The following is a 27821-nucleotide window of genomic DNA, read 5'->3' on the forward strand; positions in this document are numbered from 1 at the left end:
TGTATCTGGGGGCAATTTTGGATCTACAGATTTCATGTTGAGCTTATATATAGATTTATCACATTTTCAACAAGAAATTAAGATATATGATCTTTGACAATATTATTGTCTAATGTATACAGAAGATAGCATGTGGTTCAATTCACTTGCATGTATTTGATACACAGCCAGTGCACTTGTCATTATCAATAAAACTAGGTAGCCATAATTTCTTATCAATTAAAGATATTCCTCCTGTCCTAAAGATTATTATTTATGACATGAGGATGATAAATGTTACATTGTGTACAAATGCTTCAGATGTTTAGATCTAAGTGGGGTTGGTTTAAGTCATTGTAAGCTTGTATTATCTCCTCCCTACCTATCAGGTGTCAGTACATTTTACTTTGTAGCATTTAATTGACTTTCCTGGTGTGTCATCTTGTATTCTCATCAGTACATATATTGGTTTTTAACCCAGAGGTCAATTTCACTGACCATAGTGTTAATTGGGTGAGAGGAATAAGCTTCTGTTTGTACATGGTAAGTGTTGTTTATATGTAAAGTTGTATTGGAACAGAATTTAGGAAGTTGTACTTGGGTTATATGGTTTTATTTCCACAGGGGGGGGGGAGGAGGGGATGGTGTTTGAAAACCTTGTATATATATTATTAACACATCTTTCTGTACTATCTTTCTCACGAGTACAAACGGATATCAATTGACTAAAAAAATTAGTCTAGCACTTGCAATGGTCAATAAAAAAAAATGGCAGCTGTAGGATTACATATTTTTAATTAAAATGTAAAGGTGTTAGAATATTGGCAAGCCCACTTTCAAACCAGCTGAGTGTGTGTTTTTTCATGTGCTTTACGATGCTGAAATACAAGGTATTGGTTATTATGCTTTTGCAAGAAAATTTAAAAAAATTTACTTTAAAAAAAATTATGTTAACATATAAAGGACCTAATAACATTTTTGATGAAATGTGAAAACCTTAATAACAATAAAACTAGACATACAAAATATTTTGTTACAAATTTGATAGAATGGTGAATCGTTGTTTTCTATTATAAAAAAAGTTATTTTTGATTTGTTTTTTAGAATGTGTAAGAAGTGTTAATTGCAAGGAACATGCTTAAAGATTTTTCTACACAAATTTATTGATCATGTTTTTTTAATGATACATTTCTAAGAGACTGCTTGTGTAATTCAGGGTAGTATATTTTTTATTAAATGCATTTAAGTTCAAACAAACTAAGTTCTGTACGTATCATTTTGATCTGTTGTGGAGAGTTGTCTCATTGGCAATCATACCACATCTTCTTTTTTTATAATATTATTATTGAAACCATCAGTAGAAGTGAGTTCAAAATTCAGAACTATTTTGCTTGGATGAAAAGTTGTATATCAACATCTTTTTTCATTTGATGTCTCATAGCCTTGTAATGCATTTAGTGTGTTATGCTTGATGTATAAGATGTATATTACTGTAGGCTGAACAAAGTTGTGTGTTCTCAAGGTCAAGTTCAAAGCCACAGGATAAACATAAATTTTAAAAAATCCACTATTTAACAGTTGAAGGGTGGTCTTGAGATTTTGATGGAAAAAAATATGTGCAATCTGTACAGATCCTATTTAAGGGGGCCTCCGCGGCCAAGTGGTCTACGTAGTTTTAGCATGTCAACACTGAGGTTGTGAGTTTCGAACCCAGCCTGTGTGATTGCACTCAACTAGGAGTAATTGACTAGTATTGTCAGTTTTCTTATTGAAGGTCTGTGGTTTTCTCCAGGCACTCTGGTTTCCTGCACCAATAAAAAATGGCCACCACGATATAGCCCAAAATGTGGAGCTTAAAGGTGATGTTAAAACACCAACAATCAATTTATATTTAGCTTACAAGTACCTTATGCTCTATTCTACTTTCTGTTTTAAAGGCCAATTTAGGGTTACTCCGGTTTTGGGTTTTGTTCTAAAGATACACTGTCACATATAGTCCAACCGTATGTCCCCATCAAAAGCAGTGATCTTTTAAAAAAAAAGTGGTGGGTTTTCAACCCCAAGAAGTCCCCTATCCCCTGGATCCACCACTGAAAACAAACATTGATCTGTAGCTTGAGACTTTCTCACCCACTCTTTATGAAATCTTATGATGCTGTCATACTAACAAGCTTAATACCCAATAATTGCATGTTATTATCTACAAAAAAGTAGAAGTTTAATCATGCACCAGTGAAGAGCTATGTTTAAATATGTTTGACATGCTAAGATTTCAATTACATCTCCAATAATTATAGCTTATTATCAACAAAAAAGGAAACAGTTTTTGCATGCACCAGTACAGTGCTAATTGTTCACTTGTGTTGCCATACTAATAAACTTGCACATCCAATAATTATGGGTTATTATTCAACAACAAAAATGAAAAAAAGTTTTTGCATGCATTGATGTGACACTATGTTCAAATTATATTGAAGATTGTTAGTAAACATTACAATGGCTGAGAAGAATTTCACTGTATAATTAACCTCATGGTATCAAAGTCTTCACTAATTATCTGGAATGTTATCAAGATAAGTCAATCATGAGTTATGTAAACTACACACTTATATTATTATTTTGTTTGTTTGAACTTGTATAGATTTAAGTCAAATGAAAAAGTTGTTAATTTAAGCCCCTAATTTAGCTATTTTACATACGAATTTGATTAAATTTGAATTATTTGAATTTCTACATCATGTATATAGCCAGCAGTTTTGTGATTTTAAATATCATTTTTCAAAAACTATTTCTAAACTTTTTTCATCTACTTCAAAATTTTGCTGGAAATATGATCTTTGAAATTTAAAAAAAAAGTTCTTTCTTCAGATCTTAAAGTCATAAGAAACCTCAAATCAAAAAAGACCACAATACGCATGGATGTCCTTAAAATAAATTATTATCTGAATTTACATGTTAAACACATGCTCAATTTCCATGCTTTTTTGTTTATTTTTCGTCAATTGTTGACAAACAGGTGACAATCGTTAAACTTCGGCTTCAAAACACGAACTTTAATTACCTGCCATATTTTCACAATAACACTGACCGATTGAAAAAAAAAATTGACGATTATACGAAATTTACACGAAAAAAATGATAAATTTGAGCACAGAAGACTAAGTTGATGATGCTTGTATGCATTGGTTTAAGAATTGGTAGAACATTTTTTTTCACTGGTCACTCGTTTCTTATGACTTTAAATTCATATTCTGTACAAATATAAATGAAAAAAATGCAACTACCGGTATTCATGGGTCTCTGAGATGTCTCCATTATCAATTCTCTTTATAGGTGGAATTAGGGGCCTCCGCGGCCAAGTGTAGTTACTAGTTACTACTGTAATCACTAGCCAGTCAACACTGAGGTTGTGATTTTGAATCCTGCTCATGTGGTTGTACTTGGCTCCAATCTTAATTGACCTAAGGATTGTCAGTTTGTCTATCAAAGATCAGTGGTTTTTTCTCCTGGCATTCTGGCTTCCTCAACCAATAAAAACTGGCCGCCACAAAATACCCCATAAGCGGTGCTTAAAAGTAGCATTAAAACAAAGAAAATCAAATTATTGGTGTAAAGAGTCATCAAATGAAATTGATGAAACTGGAAATCCCTTTACCTAAGATTCTGCTATTTATTAAGTAATACATTAAATTGTACATGTATTACATATTGGTAATGACAAACTTTTGAAAATATGAACAATTCTTTAGTCACAGCAGAGCTGGTTGTTGAATGAAGAAATAGTCTTTTTTTCTATTATCTTTGGTATAAGCATCAGCTTGAGTTCTTTGCATTATTCTGGATGCTATTATTATTAGCAATTAGTGCAAAATATTTGTACCCATCGTCCCTGAAGTATATCAGAAAGCTTAAACACAATAGAATATAAAACAGCTGTGAAACATAAAAAAAAATGGCACATTGTATTTTTTTTACGTTTGCTTTCACCTTATTATAATCCAGCTATATGGGTGTGTTCGTAATTAGTTTGAATATAGGTATTCAAATCAATTGATTTCACAGAAGTTACAATGCCAGATATAGAATATCACGATGAACATATTCTATTTCTTCTTCAGAATCCGACCTCTTATTATTTGTGTTGTACACGGAATTATTGATCCCCAGAATGAATGTAAGAACTTTTGCTTATCATGAAAAAATTTGAAAAAATATATATTTGTACATGTATAACCATTAATACAGATATTTTTATATGATTTTTATATTAAATGGATATGGATTGATTTGATATGAAACCTCTTCATTGACTTACTAGTAGCTCATCTTAAACTGACCTAATCACAAACCTAAAATAGAAAGATAAAATTTCAGTCTCTCCTCTTTTGAATCTATTTAATATCTTCATGGATACCAAATTTTTTGGTTTAAGAATTTGGTTATTTTCAAAAATATTTGATTTAATGGTTTTTACAAAGTTTGCATACATATAAAATTTTGAAATTCTTTGAACATGTAATTTCTGGTTTACAGATTTTCCAGTTCTGCAAGTAATTTCATCAAAAATGTGTGCTTTTTTATTGCAGTTTCTTTTTTTAACTGTCAATAAGTTGATAAATAGAGAAAAATGTTGCTTCATTAGCAATGGAAAAGAGAAATATTTAAATAGATATAGAAAGATGTGGTATGAGACAACTCTCCATCCAAATAACAATTTATAAAAGTAAATTATTATAGGTCAAGGTACGGCCTTCAACAAGGAGCCATGGCTCACACCAAACAGCAAGCTATAAAAGGCCCCAAAAATAACTAGTGTAAAACCATTCAAACAGGAAAAACATGAATGTTTTGGTATATACAAGTTATAAGATAAATCCTTAAAAAGATTTCAGGTTTTTTTTTTTGTCACATTTCTAGTTAACTTATAATCTCCAGTTGACAGCACCTTTTTTTCTGTTAATGATAAGTAATGCATCAAAATCAATGGGTTGTGAATGCAGATGTCCTCATACAATTTGTTATAAGTAAAACAAACCTTATTTTACTTCATCCTCGACATGCTTGCACTGATTATATTGTAAGCAGATATATTTTTAGTGGGAAACATAATAGACTCTTTTGAGGAAGTTTCGGTATTTTGTATATGTAATTGCCGTGCATGCACTTTTACGTAACTGAAAAAAGGGGATTTAAATTTTTATTTGTGATCAGTAGACCTGGGATTTAATGTATCGTTTACTTTACATGCATGATTGAGTTTCAAAATTTGAGGTATCATTCTCTGACCATGCAGTTGTATTGATGGTTTTGCTCAAGGATATATCGTACATACAAACATGGAGGTAGGTGATATTTTTATGTGTTTTAACGTAACAATAACACATTTATAATCTGTTCCGGGTTTAATATAGATATAAATAGTTTCTTTAATTAGTTGTAATCTTTTGTTAAAATCTCAATAATCGACAGACACCTTTAAGACATTTAAATGTTTAAGCTGTAAAATATTATTTTTCTATAATTTTGGTCTATGCATTGAATTGAAAAAAAGAGAGATTTGTCTGTTTATAATGTGGAAAACAACTCAGACGTTTTTGTAAAGTTCATATTTTAAGTAAGGAAAGCATTTTATTATTTTATACTTGAATAAGTTCGGAATGTGCTTCCTTTTGGTCTGATGATATTTATACCCCCGCTTTAAAAAAGGGGGGATATACTGTTTTACCTCTGTCTATCCTTCCATCAGTCAGTCAGTCCGTCTGTCCCATGAATATTTTTCGTCGCATTTTTCTCAGGAACTACAATACAAGGATTTCTGAAATTTGGTTTCAGGGTTTATCTAAGTCAGCTATACAGTGTTTTGCGCTTTCAGATTCGTCACTCGACAATTTCCTGTTTACCGAACACTTGCATATTTTTACACTATTAATATTATCCACTTGCGGCGGGAGTATCATCAGTGAGCAGTAGCTCGCAGTTTCACTTGTTTCTTTCTCTTATCTGAGCAAACCAGTTTAATATTTTGTAGTATGTGAGCTATTGGTCCTCATACCTTAGCTGTATTTAATAAAACCTTTAGGAATTTTAGGTCCTCAGCTCTCTGAAACTTCAAACTTTATTTGGCCTTTTAGCTTTTTGAATTCGTTTGTAGAAGAAACATGCATCTGGCATGCAAAAATAATATTCTCGTATCTTATAAGTGTTGTTTTTTTTTCATGTTTAAACCTAAGATTTTTGTTTGTTGTCAGACATGATAAAAATAGAACACAGGGGTAAATCTACACTATTTAGCCTATACATGCAAAGTTGAAGCAGTAAAAGATTAAAATAGTGAGCAGGTACAGTTTACTTGTACTACAAATCCCTGCTTTATGTCATGAGAACCACCAATCTTATGAATCAGTGTTAAATCATTTAGGTCAAAATTTATTTACCATGAAATTACCATTGACCAATTTATTGAATGACTTTCTTCAGGAGTTATTACCGTACAGTGATAATTTTTATACAACATATGTAAAAAAAATAATAAAAAATATGAAAACTGTTGAGAAACTATACAGTAAAAATCATCTGCCTTATAGGAGTAATGGCCCATCAATGACAATTTAACTGCTTATGGTAGCATGCTTATCTCTTGCAGGGGTCTCATGGTAGCATGCTCATCTCTTGCAGGGGTTTCATGGTAGAATGTTCATCTCTTGCAGGGTCTCATGGTAGCATGCTCATCTCTTGCAGGGGTCTCATGGTAGTATGCTCATCTCTTGCAGGGGTCTCATGGTAGTATGCTCATCTCTTGCAGGGTCTCATGGTAGCATGCTCATCTCTTGCAGGGGTCTCATTACAGAATGCTCATCTCTTGCAGGGGTCTCATGGTAGTATGCTCATCTCTTGCAGGGGTCTCATGGTAGAATGTTCATCTCTTGCAGGGGTCTCATGGTAGCATCCTCATCTCTTGCAGGGGTCTCATGGTAGTATGCTCACCTCTTGCAGGGGTCTCATGGTAGCATGCTCATCTCTTGCAAGGGTCTCATGGTAGTATGCTCATCTCTTGCAGGGGTCTCGTGGTAGCATGCTCATCTCTTGCAGGGGTCTCGTGGTAGTATGCTCATCTCTTGCAGGGGTCTCGTGGTAGTATGCTCATCTCTTGCAGGGGTCTCGTGGTAGTATGCTCATCTCTTGCAGGGGTCTCATGACAGCATGCTCATCTCTTGCAGGGGTCTCATGGTAGCATGCTCATCTCTTGCAGGGGCTCATGATAGTATGCTCATCTCTTGCAGGGGTCTCATGGTAGTATGCTCATCTCTTGCAGGGGTCTCATGACAGCATGCTCATCTCTTGCAGGGGTCTCATGGTAGCATCCTCATCTCTTGCAGGGGTCTCATGGTAGTATGTTCATCTCTTGCAGGGGTCTCATGGTAGTATGCTCATCTCTTGCAGGGGTCTCATGACAGCATGCTCATCTCTTGCAGGGGTCTCGTGGTAGCATCCTCATCTCTTGCAGGGGTCTCGTGGTAGTATGCTCATCTCTTGCAGGGGTCTCGTGGTAGTATGCTCATCTCTTGCAGGGGTCTCGTGGTAGTATGCTCATCTCTTGCAGGGGTCTCATGACAGCATGCTCATCTCTTGCAGGGGTCTCGTGGTAGTATGCTCATCTCTTGCAGGGGTCTCGTGGTAGCATCCTCATCTCTTGCAGGGGTCTCGTGGTAGTATGCTCATCTCTTGCAGGGGTCTCATGGTAGTATGCTCATCTCTTGCAGGGGTCTCATGGTAGCATGCTCATCTCTTGCAGGGGTCTATTGGTAGCATCCTCATCTCTTGCAGGGGTCTCATGGTAGCATGCTCATCTCTTGCAGGGGTCTCATGATAGTATGCTCATCTCTTGCAGGGGTCTCATGACAGCATGCTCATCTCTTGCAGGGGTCTCATGGTAGCATGCTCATCTCTTGCAGGGGTCTCATGGTAGCATGCTCATCTCTTGCAGGGGTCTCATGGTAGTATGCTCATCTCTTGCAGGGGTCTCATGGTAGTATGCTCATCTCTTGCAGGGGTCTCATGGTAGTATGCTCATCTCTTGCAGGGGTCTCGTGGTAGCATCCTCATCTCTTGCAGGGGTCTCATGGTAGTATGTTCATCTCTTGCAGGGGTCTCATGGTAGTATGCTCATCTCTTGCAGGGGTCTCATGGTAGTATGCTCATCTCTTGCAGGGGTCTCGTGGTAGCATCCTCATCTCTTGCAGGGGTCTCATGGTAGTATGCTCATCTCTTGCAGGGGTCTCGTGGTAGTATGCTCATCTCTTGCAGGGGTCTCATGACAGCATGCTCATCTCTTGCAGGGGTCTCATGGTAGCATGCTCATCTCTTGCAGGGGTCTCATGGTAGTATGCTCATATCTTGCAGGGGTCTCATGGTAGAATGTTCATCTCTTGCAGGGGTCTCATGGTAGCATGCTCATCTCTTGCAGGGGTCTCATTGTAGCATCCTCATCTCTTGCAGGGGTCTCATGGTAGCATGCTCATCTCTTGCAGGGGTCTCATGGTAGCATCCTCATCTCTTGCAGGGGTCTCATGGTAGTATGCTCATCTCTTGCAGGGGTCTCGTGGTAGTATGCTCATCTCTTGCAGGGGTCTCATGACAGCATGCTCATCTCTTGCAGGGGTCTCATGGTAGCATGCTCATCTCTTGCAGGGGCTCATGATAGTATGCTCATCTCTTGCAGGGGTCTCGTGATAGTATGCTCATCTCTTGCAGGGGTCTCATGACAGCATGCTCATCTCTTGCAGGGGTCTCATGGTAGCATGCTCATCTCTTGCAGGGGTCTCATGGTAGCATGTTCATCTCTTGCAGGGGTCTCATGGTAGTATGCTCATCTCTTGCAGGGTCTCATGGTAACATGCTCATCTCTTGCAGGGGTCTCATGGTAGTATGCTCATCTCTTGCAGGGGTCTCATGGTAGTATGTTCATCTCTTGCAGGGGTCTCATGACAGCATGCTCATCTCTTGCAGGGGTCTCATGGTAGCATGCTCATCTCTTTCAGGGGTCTCATGACAGCATGCTCATCTCTTGCAGGGGTTTCAACCCAGCCAGGTCAAGCTAAAGACTTAAAAATTTGCATTTGCTGCTCTTCGGCTAAGCACCCAGCATTTTGGAGTACAAGCATGGACTGGTCAGCTCGGGGTCAGAATATAGTGTGATCATGTCTTCCTTTCAGACTGTTACCTATATGATGATCTACTGCATTAAAATTGGGCTCATCTGTCAGTCTAGAGCAAAGCAGGGTTTATATCCATATCATATATTACTCTAATTCAGAAATTAATGCAAGGTTTTTATAATAGCGAAAAATTCAACAGAGTTGTAAACACAATAATTTAAACTCACATTTTGAAATATTTTATATGAATTCAACAGGTTTTTTCTCAAAACTGTAAAAATTAAAAATCCTATTTATCTCTGAAAATGACAAAATCGCAATAATAATTGCACACAATCATTTCTTAATTTACAGTACATGTATCATTTTCTGCATTGTCCATTTGGTTTTTTTATAACAAGGGAATAAAATCCAAGACTTATAATTGAAATTTATTTAACCTTCAGATCATATAGCATTTGCTTTTGAAAAGTTTATACAGCAATACACTGTCTAATTATCTGGTACCCATAGAGTGTTATGCTCTATGATGAATTGATATTTTAGATTATTATTGATGCAATATGGTTCATATGCATAATTAAACTTCAAAGTACTGTAAAACGATGTGTTAATTGTTTTCTTTGTGGAAGATAATTTTTGATAAATTGCAAATTAGAAGGTAAATTAATTTGTGATACCATGCAGAGTTTGCTTTCAGAATTAATCAGGATTTCTATACCAAGTCAGTTTTCCTTAAAAATATTTGCAAATGTAGATAAAATATAAAATGAAACAGGTACTTTGGATTAATTATTATTCATTGGATACAATTTCCTTTGATTTCTTGGATATACTGTAAATTCAGAAATGATTGTGTGGCTTTATTATTGCGATTTTGTCATTTTAAACATAAATGCGATTTTCATTTTTACGATTTTGAGAAAAATCTTGTTTAATCCATATAAAATATTTTAAAATGCGAATTTAAATTATTGGGTTTACATCTCTGCCACTTTAGTTTTTGAATTTACAGTAGGTATACCACAAAAGAGATTGTTGAAAGAATGACAAATTCCCCTTAGGCTTGTATACAGACTTTGGCAAAATCATGAAGTTAGAAAAAGCCATGAAGATTTCAGTTTAGCTTAACCCACAAAAAATATTTGAATCCAAAGTATTACCAAAAATTTCAAACAACACAACAGTCCATGATTAACCACCAACAACTGATAATCTCTGAAAGAAATATACTATAATTGGTACAGGGGTAAAAAGAAAATGAAATATGGAGATGTGTCAAATGAGATAACTATCCACTGAAGTTCAAACGCAGTGGATGTAAGCAATCATAGGCAACTCGTAGAACATTCAGCAATAAGAAAAACCCATACAGCAACAGTTTTATATGGACCCTAAACTCTTTTCAGCTGTTTATACAGTTTATTGTAAAAGTAAAAAACATAACTAAAATTGTTTAATTACAGTCAGAATGTCAGAGAAGACCTTTTTGTTCAATAAACTGAATGTGACTTTTTCCCTTTGTAATACTGGTTATTTCAAGCATTTCTGTCAAGTTTTGTCATAATCAGTTCAATAGTTTGAGAAAAAACTAGTATAATGAAAGACAACATCTACAGCGATTTGAGCATAATTTCTTCAACAAATCCGAACCAAGCCGCATCAAGTTAGAATAGAGTGTGGACCAATAAATGATCAAATATCTATCTTATCTGCCTACAAACAGTTGAAAATGATACACAAGACGTACCATGATTTGGTGGTATTACACCTCTAAACCAAAACAAGTAAATAAAAGAAGGCACATAATTTGGAAAGCAGGGTCAAAATACTCTTGACACTACAGAAAGCTAAAGGTCAAACTACTATAAAGTAGCCACTCTAAAATAGTAAGAAAATCAAATTCAGCAGATAAATGAAATTATGTCCATAGGATATTGACTTGTCTGTGTTTCTATATTGATCAATATCTATCATTACCAAATGTCTCTGACAACATCAGAAACCATTACAAATTGAATCTTTGTCCACTAGCCTGGTGATTTTTATCACTTGCAGTATGAAAGGTCGTTTATTGTATAATTGTAATCCAAGCAGAATCTTTGTGATTTCAATGGTATAAAATCAATGCAATAAAACTATTATTGCTTTGACACTTTCACCATTTCAATTCCCAATTTTGTTTAGAAGAGAAAACTGAAACAGTTATGACAGAAAAGAATTACATAAAAAATATATATAAATTGGTTTTTTAAATAAACTGTTCATTGCTGGAAATATGATTTGTTTGCTTCAGAGACGACTTTCAAATATGTGTATTTTCCATTACATTTCCTATGTCACAATGCTTAATACCATATAGCAGGTTATTTTTGCAGGGTGTAAATTTTTGCTTATTTTTCGCGGATAGAACAAAATTGCCAAAGTAAATTCTGCTCAATTATAACTGTACATACATAGATATTGATTAAAGTTTTGATTCCCCCACAATATTTCGTAAACCTTATCCAATGAAAATCATAAAATTTTACACCCGCAAAAATAACCCCCTGTAGGGTATGTTATTATTTCACAAAAGGAACAATTCTTCAATGACAGAAGAATGACATCATTTACCACCAGTCAATAATCCCCAAAAAAAACTGAATCCTCTAATCAGTGATATGTTATTTATGCCACTGAAAAAGCTTAAAATTATTTGTTGCTTTAAGTACTCTTTGCTTGATGATTATTCGTCACAGTGCTACAAAACATTGTTTGTTGTATAAAAAAAGTAATATGAAAACTGCTGCATAGGTATAATCTTTATAAAGCCAAATCTCTCTTTGCAGGTCATCTTTGTCTTTTCCCACCTTAGTAATAATTAGGCCATTTGAAAGTCAATTCAAAGGTCAAGTTTCTCTGTTCTCAAGGGTGACCTATTTATAAAGGTTTGACTTTGCTCATTGTTGAATGCTACACTGTGACCTATATTTGTAAGTTTCTTGTGACATTTAGTCTCTATCATACCACATCTTCATTTTAATATTGACTAAGTACTTTTGGAGAACCTATTTATCTCACTAACAATGATAGTGGTAGCATGCTTATGTACTAGTTTATGAAATTGCGTTGTATATCTATTGTATTTTTGTACCATGGGACATGGGTAACCAAAAAACTTTATTACACAAGCATGACATGATTTTTGTTGAAATTTGATTCAATGTGATGATTTATCTTTTGACCAGTAGATTCAAAGGGTTAAATGATTAGTTCTAAATAAATATTTGTTTTGGTGCATTCTGTGTTATGTAATACATGTACAGTCATTGCTTTTGATATGTAAGATATTTAAATGAAGATCAAATGATTTAATAGCAATAATCTTAAGTGCCCTAGTCTGTATTGTTCTGATTCATTTTGGGGGTTAATTAAGTTTAAAATTAAGTTCAAAAACTGGATCTGCATTCTTTATTATTACATATAAAGCCTTGTTCATCATTTGGACCTTGCATTGGTGGCTGTGTGGTCTTAGTATCAACAGGGACTACTAGAAATTGAAGCAAAGTGTCCTGAAAATGGCATTAAACACCAAAAAAAACATTGATCAATGTGTCTTTATCATTTAAACCATTAGATGGTGATGTTTTATTTTTGCAATGAAATTTTTTGATTTCATTGATCTAAACTAGCAGTTTTGATCGCACTTTTTAGACCTTGAGATATTGAATAATTACATTATAGCATATGCCTGCTTGTATATCATTTATTATTTTCAAGCCAGAAAACAATTAGCAGATTTGATAGTTATGTAGGTGTATTATAGATAACTTGAGGTCATTATTGGATTTGTTGATAGACTATAATTAGGATACTTTTTACTGACACGATTCTATCACAGTGATAATGATAAGCACTTTTGAAAAGTGACCTAACATTAGTTATTTAGTCCACAACACATGAATTTTCAGACTCCTAAAATTTGTATTACATAAATTGTACTATATTATAGACGATTTATCCAAGTCTTATCTTAAAAACATGTGCACTGCCATTAAGAGGTTACGTGGTGCGTCGGCCATAGCACTAGTGAATGATAATGCACGTGCAATCAATAACCGATATAGTCTATATAATTATTGGTCATTTATAACGTTTTTGTTCCACATATTTCATGTCTATATGACCATGGCAAGTAACGAAAAATATAGGAAAGGGGAGGAAATTCTTGTGCTGTTCATGCATGTTCTAATAATCGTTGTAAATTAAATGATTGGAACGTATCATTTTGTGAATTACACGAACAAAATCACGAAGACTGTTCTTGTTTGGTTCCATTTAAACTACATGTTATGCCCGCTAATGAGACAAAACGATTTCTGTGGATTAAAGCTTTAAATAGAAAAACACTTCCAAAGCAAGTATTCGTATGTTTGAATCAATTTCTAGACTGAGCCCCCATGGAACAAAATCCTTTTCCAAAATTAAATCTTGGGTATGAATGCCAGACAACCCCCGGTAGACGTAAACTGTTGAGACAAGAACCAGAGAGTAGAAAAAGAAAACGTTTACTGGAAGAAAGCAGTAGTACCGAGACGTGTGTAAACATTAGTCAGACTGAAGGGGTCTAGTTCTGAACTGCTTCAAGAAGCTATTTGTGATTTTTATGTGGTAAATCCACCTACGGCATCAGTTGGAACACAATATGTTGATTCTGATTATATGATTTCACAGGATCACATGTATTCAAAACCCTGGTCGGACACACAAAATACCTTTACTCAAACGAATACGGCGTTGACTGAAAAAAAGGGGGTTCAAGTTAAAAATAAAAGTAGCGCTATGTCCGCAAAAATAAGTATAGTAATGGACAGTGACTCTTTGTTATATACTGGTGTAATTAAAGAAGTGTTCTTTACGTTAGCAGAGGTTATGTAAGAAGTAAATACATTTAAATTTCAACTTGAAGTCGCCGACCAGTTACTGCTTGTGTTGATAATATGTTTATAGTGCATCCATTAGTCTGTCTATTGATTGGGTTAAAGATTTGATTTGAGGTAGTCGACACCACAATGTGGTTACTTCTACTTGAAACATATAGTTTACATGTTCATTATGATGTGAACTTCATAAGATATGCAGAGTTAGGGTTTGGGCCCACAATTTGCAGTTTAATGAGCATAATATTTGCCACTGGACATAAAACACCATTTCAATGTGATCAACTTAAATGTTTTTGAATTTGAAAGAATATAAATTGTGTAATAGATAATTTATCCTTTTAAATAAAAGTGAAAATAATAACTAAAAAAGTGTATAAGGTAAATGTCACAAACATAAGTTTAAAATTTTTTTTTTAGTGCCTAAATTTGTTTGAAAGAGCCAATACAAACTGATTAAGAGAATTGAATGTGGAATGCTATGTATTGCTTTCATACATGCATTTTCAATAAGTACATTTTTGATAAGAATGATAAGGGGGATTGAGTAATGTGTTATTTAAGTAAATAGTTAAAATGCATGCATATTAATGTACATGGACAGTACTAATGAAATTATTAACCTTGCTTAGGTGTAAAGTCATTAATTCTAAGTATATTACTGATATATTTAGATGGACAAAATCTGGTTTCATGGTCAGTTTGTATGTAATGGCCAATATTTAATAATCTGTAGTAATTACATGTGACCAAATCAACATCAATATTGATAGCCATGCTAATTAATCTTTCAGAACAATTTGGCTAGACGCAGGGAACAAATGAAGCATATAGCTGTCATGCCTGATCTGAAAGAGTCACGTGAATCAATGATGAGTGGTGAGGACATATTACAGTCTGAGGAACCAAAACCTCCTGAAGAGAAAGAGGATGAGGAGCCTCCAGCTGAGGTAGAGAAGGCTGTGTTACCAAGTGTTCCGGATACATTCCTCAAGAAGCTCGGTCTCAAGTTCAAGAAGAATGAAAATATAGCTAACAGGTAATTGCTTACAACTATACTTTCTGTAGATTCATTATTGAGGGTCCTGATGGGTTATTTTTTTTCTTTGTTATCGGCGCATTTTCGCTACAGATTTTTTTTTTTTTTTTTTTTCGTGATCTGTGATCATGGAAATTTATTTTCTGTCAATCTTGACTTGATTGACAAAAAAATCAAATCGTGATGAGACCCCCCTGAATATCCACAAACATGTAAATTTTCCTCAATTTGCATAATTTGGTTCCAACAAAACTAAATTAATCACAGATTGTCTCAAGAAAGGTCAGATATGGAATAGTCTTAACACTTTATACTTCAGACTGAACCTATGTTAAAAGTAGGGGGGGGGGGGGGGGGTAGTCTGTTTTGTTTCTTCAACACTTCCTACAGTTTCCAATACACAGCCTTATAATTTTCCAGAATGTTTGTATATAGATTGAAGATGTCCATCTTGATTCAACAGTTTGTTCAAGTTTGTGAAATTTTTGAAGGTTGCACAGATGTTCTCAACAGAGTGTACCAATGTTATGTAATTGGCTACTCCCGCAGAGTTCAACTTGAAAAACTTAGAGAATGTTTGTATGCACATTGAAAAAAATGTGCACCTGGGTTTGAATACATATGTGGAAAGTTTTTTGCAAGTTTTTGAGATGGTGAATTAGTATATGAAATGGATAAAACAAGGAATTAATTAGATCTGCAATAATTTTGAATTCTGGAAAATTGATCAGAAATGTACATGTACGATGAAAATTAACCAAAATAATGAAAGCTTCATGTGAGCATATTAGACACTTTATGTGTCTTCACTGTTCACATTCATTGTTTATTAATTTTATGTTAACAGAGTAATGATATATTCTTTTACACAATGACTATGCAATTCAATTTTCTTAGGAATTACAAATCAGAGCATCATGGAATTTGGTATAAAGCTTTGTGGGATCATGCCTTCATAGCTTGTCAACTCTGCTGTCAACCCAAACTTATATGTGTGGTAGTAATAGAAAGCAATAGATCACAGTTTTTCTTTTTATAATCTCTGTATAGAAACTTATTTTTTATCAAAAAATTAAAAAGTAAAAAAAATAAAAATGTAAAGGGCGTTTCAAAATTCATGAAATATGTAATCTAAAATTGAAGATATTTTTCTGTTAATGATATCAATAAAGATGTGTAAAACACTTTCTAACTGCATGAACAAATTTTCCAATTTTATAAACCCATAAAAATTTTACATTATTTAATATCCATCAGAAACATAATTTAGATTCATTGGTTGCTCAGGTGAGGTTAAAGTATACCAATAAATTGCTATTTATTGTAACCATCTAAATCAGTTTTTATAAATGAATAAATATTTAAATGAAAATTTATAAGTTTGACATCTATATCAGGCTTAAGGTTTAAGGTAGTATTTTTATTAATTCTGTTCATATGATCGTAAGTCATTCAATACTTTCTTATATAATGACAATATTTTGCCAGGTAAGATATAAGTAAGTCTCTTCCTCTTTGAAAGGATTTAAGATCACAGGTTACCTCCCTTTTTCCATACATCAATATCTTAGTAAATAATTGCATTTCATTTTTATAGAAGTAAAGTTAAAAGCATATTCCTTTCTTTTGAAAAGGTTTTATGTTCACAAGTTACTTCCTTGTTTCCAGGCATTAAAACATGAAGTAGAGGGTCTCCACCTTTTCCTTTCTTTTCCAATTCATACCTGCCAACTTTTCAAAATCTCCATGGGGGGTTTTAAGTGCAAGAGGAACTTGCGCTCCTCTTATATTATCATAATGGCTTTCAATCGACTACTATATTGCATCAATGAGTAAATACGTGCTTAAATACCATTTTAACTCATTTGAATGCTTATTTTGAGGTGTTAAATTTATATAAAATGAAGAACTTCAAAATTCCCAACACCGGGATAGTAGGCATGTCTGCTAATTAAAATATAGTCGGAGCTTTCTGCATACATCTGAAAATCCAGTTTATGGTGTAGGTGACAATTTGATGCAAGAAATGATAAAAATGTATTACCCAATACAAATCAAAGAGTGTATCTTTTTTTTCATTATATGCCTGATTTTGATTTTTTTACAAAATTTAATTTGTTCAATAAATTACTAGATTAGAATATTTTAAAAACCATATTTAAAAATAATTAAGTTTTCAAATAAATCTTGAAAGTCAGGATAAACAACATGAAAGAATATTTTCCAACTAAAAAATGTAAAACACAAAAAAAATAAAAAAGGGAAGAGAGGTCTACCCCACATGTTCCTGTGCATTTTCCTTAAACTTTTAAAGTTTATCAATTTTTTGTTTTAAACGTAATATTAGCAGTCGCCTTATCAGTATGAAATGACAGATTTATACCCCTCCATTTTATAATTGAGAGAAGATATGAAATTTTCACTTTCTTGTGCATGGATGTAGGACAAGTTCTTGATTTTAGGATCAAAAGATAGAGAATGATTATGTTTTCTCATCTATGGTGTCCTAAAAATCCAAGTCTACTGTACTACACTCTGTCTCAATATTGGCCCAAGACCACAATTAATGACCCCGCTTTTCGTTGTTCACGAATATAGTTCCCCTTAATTATAGTGTATTTTTTCTTTATTTTTTTTCTTTGCTTTTTATACGACTGCAAATTTTGAAAAAAATTTCGTCGTATATTGCTATCACGTTGGCGTCGTCGTCGTCGTCGTCCGAATACTTTTAGTTTTCGCACTCTAACTTTAGTAAAAGTGAATAGAAATCTATGAAATTTTAACACAAGGTTTATGACCATAAAAGGAAGGCTGGTATTGATTTTGGGAGTTTTGGTCCCAATATTTTAGGAATTAGGGGCCAAAAAGGGCCCAAATAAGCATTTTCTTGGTTTTCGCACTATAACTTTAGTTTAAGTTAATAGAAATCTATGAAATTTTGACACAAGGTTTATGACCACAAAAGAAAGGTTGGGATTGATTTTGGGAGTTTTGGTTTCAACAGTTTAGGAATTAGGGGCCAAAAAAGGGCCCAAATAAGCATTATTCTTGGTTTTCGCACAATAACTTTAGTTAAAGTAAATAGAAATCAATGAAATTTAAACACAATGTTTATGACCACAAAAGGAAGGTTGGTATTGATTTTGGGAGTTTTGGTCCCAACAGTTAAGGAAAAAGGGGCCCAAAGGGTCCAAAATTAAACTTTGTTTGATTTCATCAAAATTGAATAATTGGGGTTCTTTAATATGCCAAATCTAACTGTGAATGTAGATTCTTAATTTTTGGTCCCGTTTTCAAATTGGTCTACATTAAGGTCCAAAGGGTCCAAAATTAAACTTAGTTTGATTTTAACAAAAATTGAAACCTTGGGGTTCTTTGATATGCTGAATCTAAATATGTACTTAGATTTTTGATTATTGGCCCAGTTTTCAAGTTGGCCCAAATCGAGGTCCAAAATTAAACATTGTTTGATTTCATCAAAAATTGAATAATTGGGGTTCTTTGATATGCCAAATCTAACTGTGTATGTAGATTCTTAATTTTTGGTCCAGTTTTAAAATTGGTCTAAATTAAAGTGCAAAGGGTCCAAAATTAAACTAAGTTTGATTTTACCAAAAATTAAATTCTTGGGCCTCTTTGATATGCTGAATCTAAACATGTACTTAGATTTTTGATTATGGGCCCAGTTTTCAAGTTGGTCCAAATCAGGATCTAAAATTATTATATTAAGTATTGTGCAATAGCAAGTCTTTTCAATTGCACAGTATTGTGCAATGGCAAGAAATATTAAATTTCACAATATTGTGAAATAGCAAAATTTTTTTTAATTAAGAGTTATCTTTCTTTGTCCAGTATAGTAAGCAAGAAATATCTGCAAGAATTTTTTTTTAATTGGAGTTATCTTTCTTTGTCCAGAATCAACTTAAATCTTTGTTATATACAATATACAATGTATATTCACTTTTTACTACCAACTGATAAATTTAAATAATCTTTACCATTCAGTTATAACAAGCAGTTTTTTTTACATCTTAATATTTTATGATGTATTTAAATGAGTAGTAATTGTTGCAAACTCCATTAGAATATTTTAATTGAAATCAGTTTTGGAATAAGGGAAAGGGGGATGTGATTAAAAAATTGGGTTGAATTTTTCTCATTTGAAATTTCATAAATAAAAAGAAAATTTCTTCAAACATTTTTTTGAGAGGATTAATATTCAACAGCATAGTGAATTGCTCTAAGAGAAAACAAAAATTTTAAGTTCATTTGAATACATTCATTCTGTGTCAGAAACCTATGCTGTGTCAACTATTTAATCACAATCCAAATTTAGAGCGGAATCCAGCTTGAATGTTGTGTCCATACTTGCCCCAACCGTTCAGGGTTCAACCTCTGCGGTCGTATAAAGCTACGCCCTGCGGAGCATCTGGTTCATTCATTTGTTAGTTTTTATGGGGTGGAAATGAAAGAAGAGAGGTGAAATAACTTTTTGTTGAAGGTATTTTAACTGATTTTAATATGGAAAGAGTGATTAGGTCAAGTGCAAAAAGGTAATATTTTCAGTTTTCGGAACATCTCTTGACTTGTCCATAGGGGTATGGATGTGTATTGGCTAAATTTGTAAGTTACATCAGAGCAATCTTTCTGAATTTTGGATATGTTTTTGGACTAGTACTATACATTACACACACAAAAAAATTGACAAAAAGATTAGGTCCAATTTTTTTAATGAGACAAAAAGTTATAAAGAACTAATAGAGGAATTAATTGTGGTCTGTGGCCTAATTGGTGCAGGTCTATTCTGACTTTGGGAGTACCTTTTGAAATTGTGCACACAAATCATGTGACTGCCTCATGATCAGTTTACTTTACAAGTTTAAATGAGCTATACATATAAGCAGTAAATATCTATTCAAAAGTGCAAAACTATAAAAGCTACCATTGGAAAAATTGTCAAAACCATCTTGAAAAGGGGGCAGAGGGGTGGGCACATTATAAATGTTGTATGCAATGCATTTTAATTCTAACAACTATCTATTTACATTTAGATCAAAACAATTACAGCCAAATTCCCTTAGCATTCTCCATCTATTTGAAACAAAAAATTCAAAACCTCAGAGAGCAAGTATCTGGAAATGAAATTTTAATCATACTAGATTAACAGCAACAAGGAACTTGTATTGACAGTTTCATTGTATTAATTTCATGAAATTTATCAATTTTTCTTTACAAAAAAACACCTCTAAGAACATTTTATGCAATTCAACTACATGTATTTAAAAAAACTGAAATGATTTAAATGGTTTTAAACTGTAAATTTCTGAAGACTTTCAATTTAAAAGACATAATAAAATTAAACAAAGTGTAATCATAAAAAAGAGTGATTCTGGATTCATTTTGCTTAACTTACATGTTATAAAGTATTGCTATTTTTAACATCAACATCTGCATTATCAAAATTACAAAAAGGGGAGACATATATCTGTGATAACATAGATATAGGAAGATGTGGTATGAGTGCAATGAGACAACTCTCCATCCAAATAACAATTTATAAAAGTAAACCCTTATAGGTCAAGGTAAGGCCTTCAACACGAAATCTTGGCTTTTTATTTTATTTTATAACAGTTTATTTTATCAAATGACAGGAAATCATCATATATTTAAGTGTAATTATTATTTCACTTGTTTAGTTTGGCATTAAATCATTTTGCATTTTTGGTTAAGTATCCAATCTGATGAAGACACTTTCACAAGGTGTGCATATTGCTTGCATATATATTGCCTAGTTAATAGATAAAGCACTAGTTTGACTCTTTCAAAAAATCAACTTGTTTGATAAATTTAATTGATTTAAATCAGAATTGTCTCAACTAAAATAATGAAGTACCTTGTAATTGACTTGAATTTCTTTATAGTATTTGTTATAAAGATCACTTCTTTCAGGTGTGAAAAGAAAAGTAAAAAGTAATTAGCGATCATAAGCATTATCTCCTAGGGGTTAATATGGTAATTAGGAGTACCCTCAAGGTTATACTATTTGGAGTGGCAACTTTATTACCCGAAAATTCATTTCCACACCAAAATGTTGGTGCAAACTGGCATTTAAAAAAATCCTATCTCAAAGCAAAGTAATGACTGAAATTATTTGCAATCAGCATCAGCAATTTGTTAAATTTTGTGGTTAGGTCAGTGTGAGGGGTCAGCCATCATGATAAGAAAATGAACTTTGGTATATGCAGTTGAATAAAGATTGGCCTTTCTCATTTCCATTGAGATTTTTAATCTGGTTCCTCAGTCATGGTCTATTGACTTTAAAACTTCAGCATAGTTTAGGTCAGTCAAACAGGAACCTCATGTGATATATCAATGATATTTGGTATGCAGATGAAAAGGTCTTATCACATCTCATTTGCATGGAGATTACCCCCCTCCCCCATAGTTAACCTTGTACCTATATTTGATGTTCATGGTCTTTGAATATTTTGAATTTTATTAACAAATATTACATACAGGCTGTTAATTTCTGTGTCATTTTGGTCTCTTGTGGACAGTTGTCTCATTGGCAATCATACCACATCTTCTCTTCTATATAGACATATCTCTGTATCATCAGCCTACCCACATTCCCGTGGGCTATATTGGAATCACCTTGAATGCCACTCTGATAGTGTATTGAACATTCAATGACATTATATTGGTTAGCTGCTCAGGAAAGTGCTGTGTTGTAATGTTTGAGCACTTTTTTTTTTATCTATCAGATACCTTATTCCAGTTATTTTCAATACTTTAAATTACATGTGAGAATTTGCTAAACACAACCATATGTTCATTCTTATTTTTGTATTATATATATATTCTTGATATAAATTTTAATTTTATGTGGGTGTGATGAAAATTTAGTCTAAATGGTCTCCATTAAAAAGTGCTGGATTAGGGAATCAAAATAATTAATTGTATACAAAATGAACGGCTGATTTGTGGATTATGGAATTAGATTGAAGATTGAAAACAGCTTTAAAAAGTAAGAAGCTTATAACATGTATCATGTTTTATTTGACCTTCCAAATATGATAAATCTGAAAATATTTCTTCATTTTTATGTCTCATTTATGGGCATTATGTTTTCTGGTCTGTGCATCCCTCTGTTCATGTTTGTTTGTCCCAATTCATGTTCAAGTTTTTGATAAAGTTGAAGTCCAATCAACTTAAAACTTAGTACACATGTTCCCTATGATATGACCTTTCTTATTTTAATGCCAAATTATAGATTTCCCCCCATTTTCATGGTCAATTAAATAAAGAAAATGGTAGTGTGGATGGGGCATCCATGTACTGGGGACACATTCTTGTTACAAATATTTATACATGATACAAATAAGAATATGTAGCATGATTGCCAATTAAAAAGCTCTCCATTAGAGACCAAAATTAAGACAAGCAGCGCTATATACTCTAGCTACGTCACTATGGCCTTCAACAATGATTATGAGTAAAACTAAAACTGCATAGCAAGCTATGAAAAGGCCCAAAAATGACAAATGTTAAACAGTGCAATTGAACTTCAATTGAGTTTTTTCTCATCATCCTTTTTGCACAAAACTGATTTTCAAAGTTTCCCTTTTATGCCCCATCTACCATAGTAGAGGGACATTGTGTTTTCTGGTCTGTGCTCCATTCTAAGAGTTTTTACACCAATTTCACAGTCCACTGAACACATAGAAAATGATAGTGCAAGTGGGGCATCAATGTACTGGGCAGGACACATTCTTGTTTCAAATTCTTTGACTATTAAAAATAATTTGATTGTACTCTAATAACTAAACAGTATTTTTTCCTAAGTTTCACAATAATTTGTAAAGGAATCTAATAACCATGTAACATTGGATTTGCTGTCTTTTTGATGTACAGTTTTAAAGGTCTATATTCAAGAATCTCAGACTGACTTAAATGCGGTTGTACTTTAAAAGAAATTTTACATACATATTATTTTCAAACAAGTTGAAGCTTACTTAAAGAGTTACAATGTTTAAAATTGTATGATTAAGATATAAAATCCCTTATACCTATTACCGAAAGATAAACAAATGATTTATTTAAGCCTCATTATTATATATATGTAATTCAGATTATATTCAATTTAAACGTTTTGATTTAAAGTCAATTTTTCAATCATGTTGGCCTAACATGGTATTATAGAAACCTAACCATCCTATAATACATAAGTGGTAGAACGATAGCCTTTCTTTGGATTATTATCTACATACATGTAAGAAATCGTATACATTACATGTATGTGATAGGTGATAATCAACGTGAACTTTATTCACTGGTATTTGATTGCATTTATTTCCCGTGGCATTATTTTATCTACCTGTATCAACGGTAAAAATCAACACAGATGCCAATCAAAGAATTCAAACCGATGGAAGAGTTCAGATTGTTGTGCGATGAAATTAATAAGAAATTATTTCCTGAAAAGGAGTTTCAAAGGTAATTAGTTTCATTTATGAGTTGAATACCAATAGGGTAAAAAAAGGGTAAAAATACTTATTTTGTGATTTTTTTTTTAGTTGAATACCAATTATTTGTTTACAAGTGTAAAAAAAAGTATGCTTTTGATTTATTTTTTATTCTACTGACTTTTTATTGTTATACTTTTATAGGACTTTTTAATAATGACCTGTTCTAAACAATTTGAAATAGATATTAAGTACATGTACCTACAATGGAAATCAAAAGTATTTATAAATACACAGGGTCTGTAATGCCTACCCAACAGAATTATTTAAATAAATTTGACCAGTAAATTGTAATTTTATAATGTTGTATCAGTAACCATTTACTTAATGTACACTTTTCATATTGATGTTTTTCTTTAAAAACAAAAATTGTAATATTATGATAAAAAAAAAAAATGTTATATTTATTGCTTGCTATGCACTATTGGACTTTGCTCAATGTTGAAGGCCATACAGTGACCTATAGTTAATACTAACCTTCTGTCATTTCCTCATTGGTAATCATACCACATCTTCTTAATTTTTTAAATGTAACTGATATAGGTGCAAGTGTAATTAGAGATTTACCCCCATCCCCCTCATTAACCACAGTAATTTTTCGGTTAATAATATAATCTTAAATTTGTAATTGATAAAATATCAAGATAATTTAAATTGAAACAGATATAAAGTTTGATTTATAGATTTTAATTAAATAACAATTCAATTTCATGTGGTTTTAACATTTGTTCAAGACAATTTAGTTTCAACAGGTAGAGAAAGACCAGGGCTTAAAAAATGTGATATTAAACTGCAGATAAGGGTCCAAATGCACTTTTTATGAAATTTATTGGCCATACAACTCAGTAGGAGCTAAAATAACTGTAAATATGTGTTGACAAGATTTATGTTTTATGGAATGCATTGATTTCCAATAAATCATTGTTTTTGATTTGCCTATACTTTGATCTCTTTGAGATAAGAAATTATAATATCTTCCTAGTTCAAAGTGCTTTATTATGGAATTTACTTGTTGGTATACACTATAAGTATATAAGTATATGCCATTGTTTAATATATAGGATAAGTACATCAAAAGTTACTATGGACAAAAAACAATGACACCTAACAGACTCGAAGATAATGGTTTCATGTTTGACCTTCGTGTACATGTATGAATTTTGTTACCATCCTCAATCACGTGTGGTCTACTATATTTGAAGCTTTTCTGACGCTATGTCTAAGATGACAAACACTAGGTAAGCTATTGCCATTACTTGAATTCCCTGGTGGATAAGGTCACGCAGTCATTGTCTCCCGCATTCTGTCTTCCGCTATTAATTAAAACTGGTGGTCACAAAATAGCCAATGGCGCTGAAATTGGCTTAAAACACCAAATTAACAACCAATGGCTTCCCTCCCCATTTACATTTTGAAAATCTTCTCTAAAACTGCTGAATGGATTGGAACTAAATTTGACCACAATGAACATTAATAGTTATTTAATTTCAAATAATGTTTTGTATTGATTATAATCCTTGACAAACAAACAGGCCACTGTTACAAATGTACTAACAATAGATCATAAAGGTTCGCAAGGACTTAAACAATTACAGAAAAGTAAGAACAATGATCAAATGGTCAATGGTCCAAATTTATCCACTGCTAAATTTTCAGAAAAATCTGACAAGCAATTTTGAAGTTATGCCAAAAGGTCTACAAATAAATCTACATGATTTGAATTTTCAGTCCATTCCTTGCAAGAGTTATTGCCCTTTAAAATTGATTTTCACCCAAATAATATAATTGAAAAGACTAGAATTGATAGAGAGAAATTATAAACTGCCGGAATAAAACAAGACAAAATCTACAAACAAGTTATAAAGGTGAAATCATCAGTTGACTCATTATAGGAGTTATTGCCCTTGAAATTCAGAATGCTGATATTTTTTAAATCATCTTTATGCATTTTGCTTTAATCTTGCATTAGCAGAATGAGGGAAACCTATAATAGTGTGTGAAAGATGGCTGCTCCCAATTCTAAGGTTGCATATTTTTGTTTGATGAGGAATTCGATTGATCCTCTAATAAATTACTACTGTCTCAGCTATGATAGTACAATTAAAAAGAATGATCTGTAGAAACTTCTCATGAATGACACAATTTTCCCCGTATGGAATTAAAATTCATAAATGACTGTATAACTAGCTTAGTTTTTATGCCCCCACTGTAGCGGAGTTGTACTATTGTCCGTCTGTACGTACGTACGTCCCAAAGTTTGTTTCAGTTCTCCAACTTTAGTTTGCTTCAACCAAATCTTATGAAACCTAAACAAAATGCCTTTTACCACAAAACACAGATCAAATTTAAATTTGGTTGGTGTCACGGTCACATTTACTGTTGTTGAGTTATACCCCTTTACAAATGAAGAAAATACTGACTTTTTTGTTTCCTTTCTCTAATTTTTTATTACTGTGAAAAAAACTCTGCATCTTACTTATGACTAGAGAATGTATTTTCAGATTTCCTTATCACTGCAATTTTCAAATTAATAAATGCAGCCTTCTTTTACTTTAGGGGTCCCAACTCTTATAGAGCTATACTAAACTATCCTAAACCCCAATCTTACCCTAACCCATACCTAACCATAACACTAGCCCTAACCCTAAAACATCCTCTAACCAAAAACATCCCAAAACCTAAAACATCATCTAACCTAAAACATCCCCATACCTAAAACATCCTCTAACCTAAAACATCCCCTAACCTTACCATTACCATGAGTACCTCTAAAGTATAGGGACCCTTAAGTAAGGCCATAATAAATAATAGGTTTGTTTGCCCAAACGCTACCTACCCAGAAAAAAGCTGCCTACTCAAATTCTTTTATTGTCCTGATTTGAAGAAGTTTTTTTTTTAATCAAATAGACATGAAGACTAATAAACATCTGATACTTCAATTTCTATTTTTGAAAGAAAAGAAAAAATGCCTACCTACCTACCCACTGTCTCAACCTTTGGGTAGGGTTTGGGCAAACCAAAATATTTTTAAGTGTGGCCTTAAAGAAAGCCAGAAATGCAGTAACCAACAACCCTTTTTTTGCAAGTCCAGGATCCATCTCATCTAACGTGTTTTTGAACTAAAAATGGACTACAAAAATTAAAGGGCATGGGTACAGAAATAATTACATCATAGATCTTCTTTAAGATTGATAAAAATGATAAACTAGATATATTGAGGACTTATAAGATAAACTAGATTTTGTTCTTGACAAACTGATAGCTAATGTAATATAGGTATCTATGATTTTAAATAGTTCAAGGTCTCATAATATTAGCCCAAACTTATTAAATTTTAAATAAATTTTCATAAATCAAATTGTACAGAGAATGCAGGCTGAATTCAGTGCAAACTTTTTTTTAATGACCTTGACTAGCGATAAAGCACTCTTGCGGTCAGCCCTGGCTTGCACATTTTTGAGCAACCCAATAATTCATTTTTACCATAAGGTTATTGGTATTATTTTAAATTTGAAAACTAATCTGCAGTCTGCACAAAAAACTTTTTAAACTTCTAGTCCGAAGACCAATATTCTGACATTTTTCTTATTTGTCCAAACAATGTTTTGCAAAAGCTTACTAGACTCAATAAAATTTTACTAGTCTGGGGCATGACTAGTGGCTAACCGTGCAGACTGTATCTGAATGCTTTTATATCATTAGTAAAGAACTATTGAATCTGCATTTTGGACATTTTCAGTGATGGATAAAGTTTAAAATTTTTTGCATCACCTGCCTCAAAGCCAATGAAATGGAATTAAAGTTACTTGTAGACTTTATTTTTATTGCCCCATTTATGGGCATTATGTTTTCTCGTCTGTGCATGCGTTTGTCCATCTGTACGTCCGGTTAAAGTTTTGGGTCGATGTAGTTTTTGTTGAAGTTGTAGTCCAATCACATTGAAACTTAGTACACAAGTTCTCTATGATATGATCTTTCAAATTTCAATGCCAAATAAGAGATTTTCACCCATTTTCACTGTCCACTGAACATAGAAAATGATGTTATGCATTGGGTATCTGTGTACTTGGGACACATTCTTGTTAGTTCATGCAATAAATGGAAGAAGAAGAAAAATTCTGACATTCTGAATATATATGTCCAGGGATGTTTGTATAAAGACAATATGTCTTATTCCTTTTTAAGCAAGTTTTCGAAATAC

At 32.8% G+C, this 27821-nt stretch overlaps 1 protein-coding gene across 6 annotated transcripts in view; it reads left to right on the top strand.

Annotated features, from left to right (window-relative positions):
* The window catches only part of LOC134687308 (inositol 1,4,5-triphosphate receptor associated 2-like), a 126824-nt gene that overhangs the window by 66430 nt on the left and 32573 nt on the right, over positions 1-27821 (top strand). For all 6 annotated transcript variants that reach the window (XM_063547487.1, XM_063547484.1, XM_063547488.1 and 3 more), the window contains one exon: positions 14851-15095. In XM_063547487.1, coding sequence (XP_063403557.1) covers positions 14851-15095 — 245 coding nt within the window. The remainder of the gene's footprint in view (positions 1-14850; positions 15096-27821) is intronic.

Source organism: Mytilus trossulus, chromosome 10 (assembly GCF_036588685.1).
Source record: "Mytilus trossulus isolate FHL-02 chromosome 10, PNRI_Mtr1.1.1.hap1, whole genome shotgun sequence".
Classification (NCBI taxonomy): Eukaryota; Metazoa; Mollusca; class Bivalvia; order Mytilida; family Mytilidae; genus Mytilus; species Mytilus trossulus.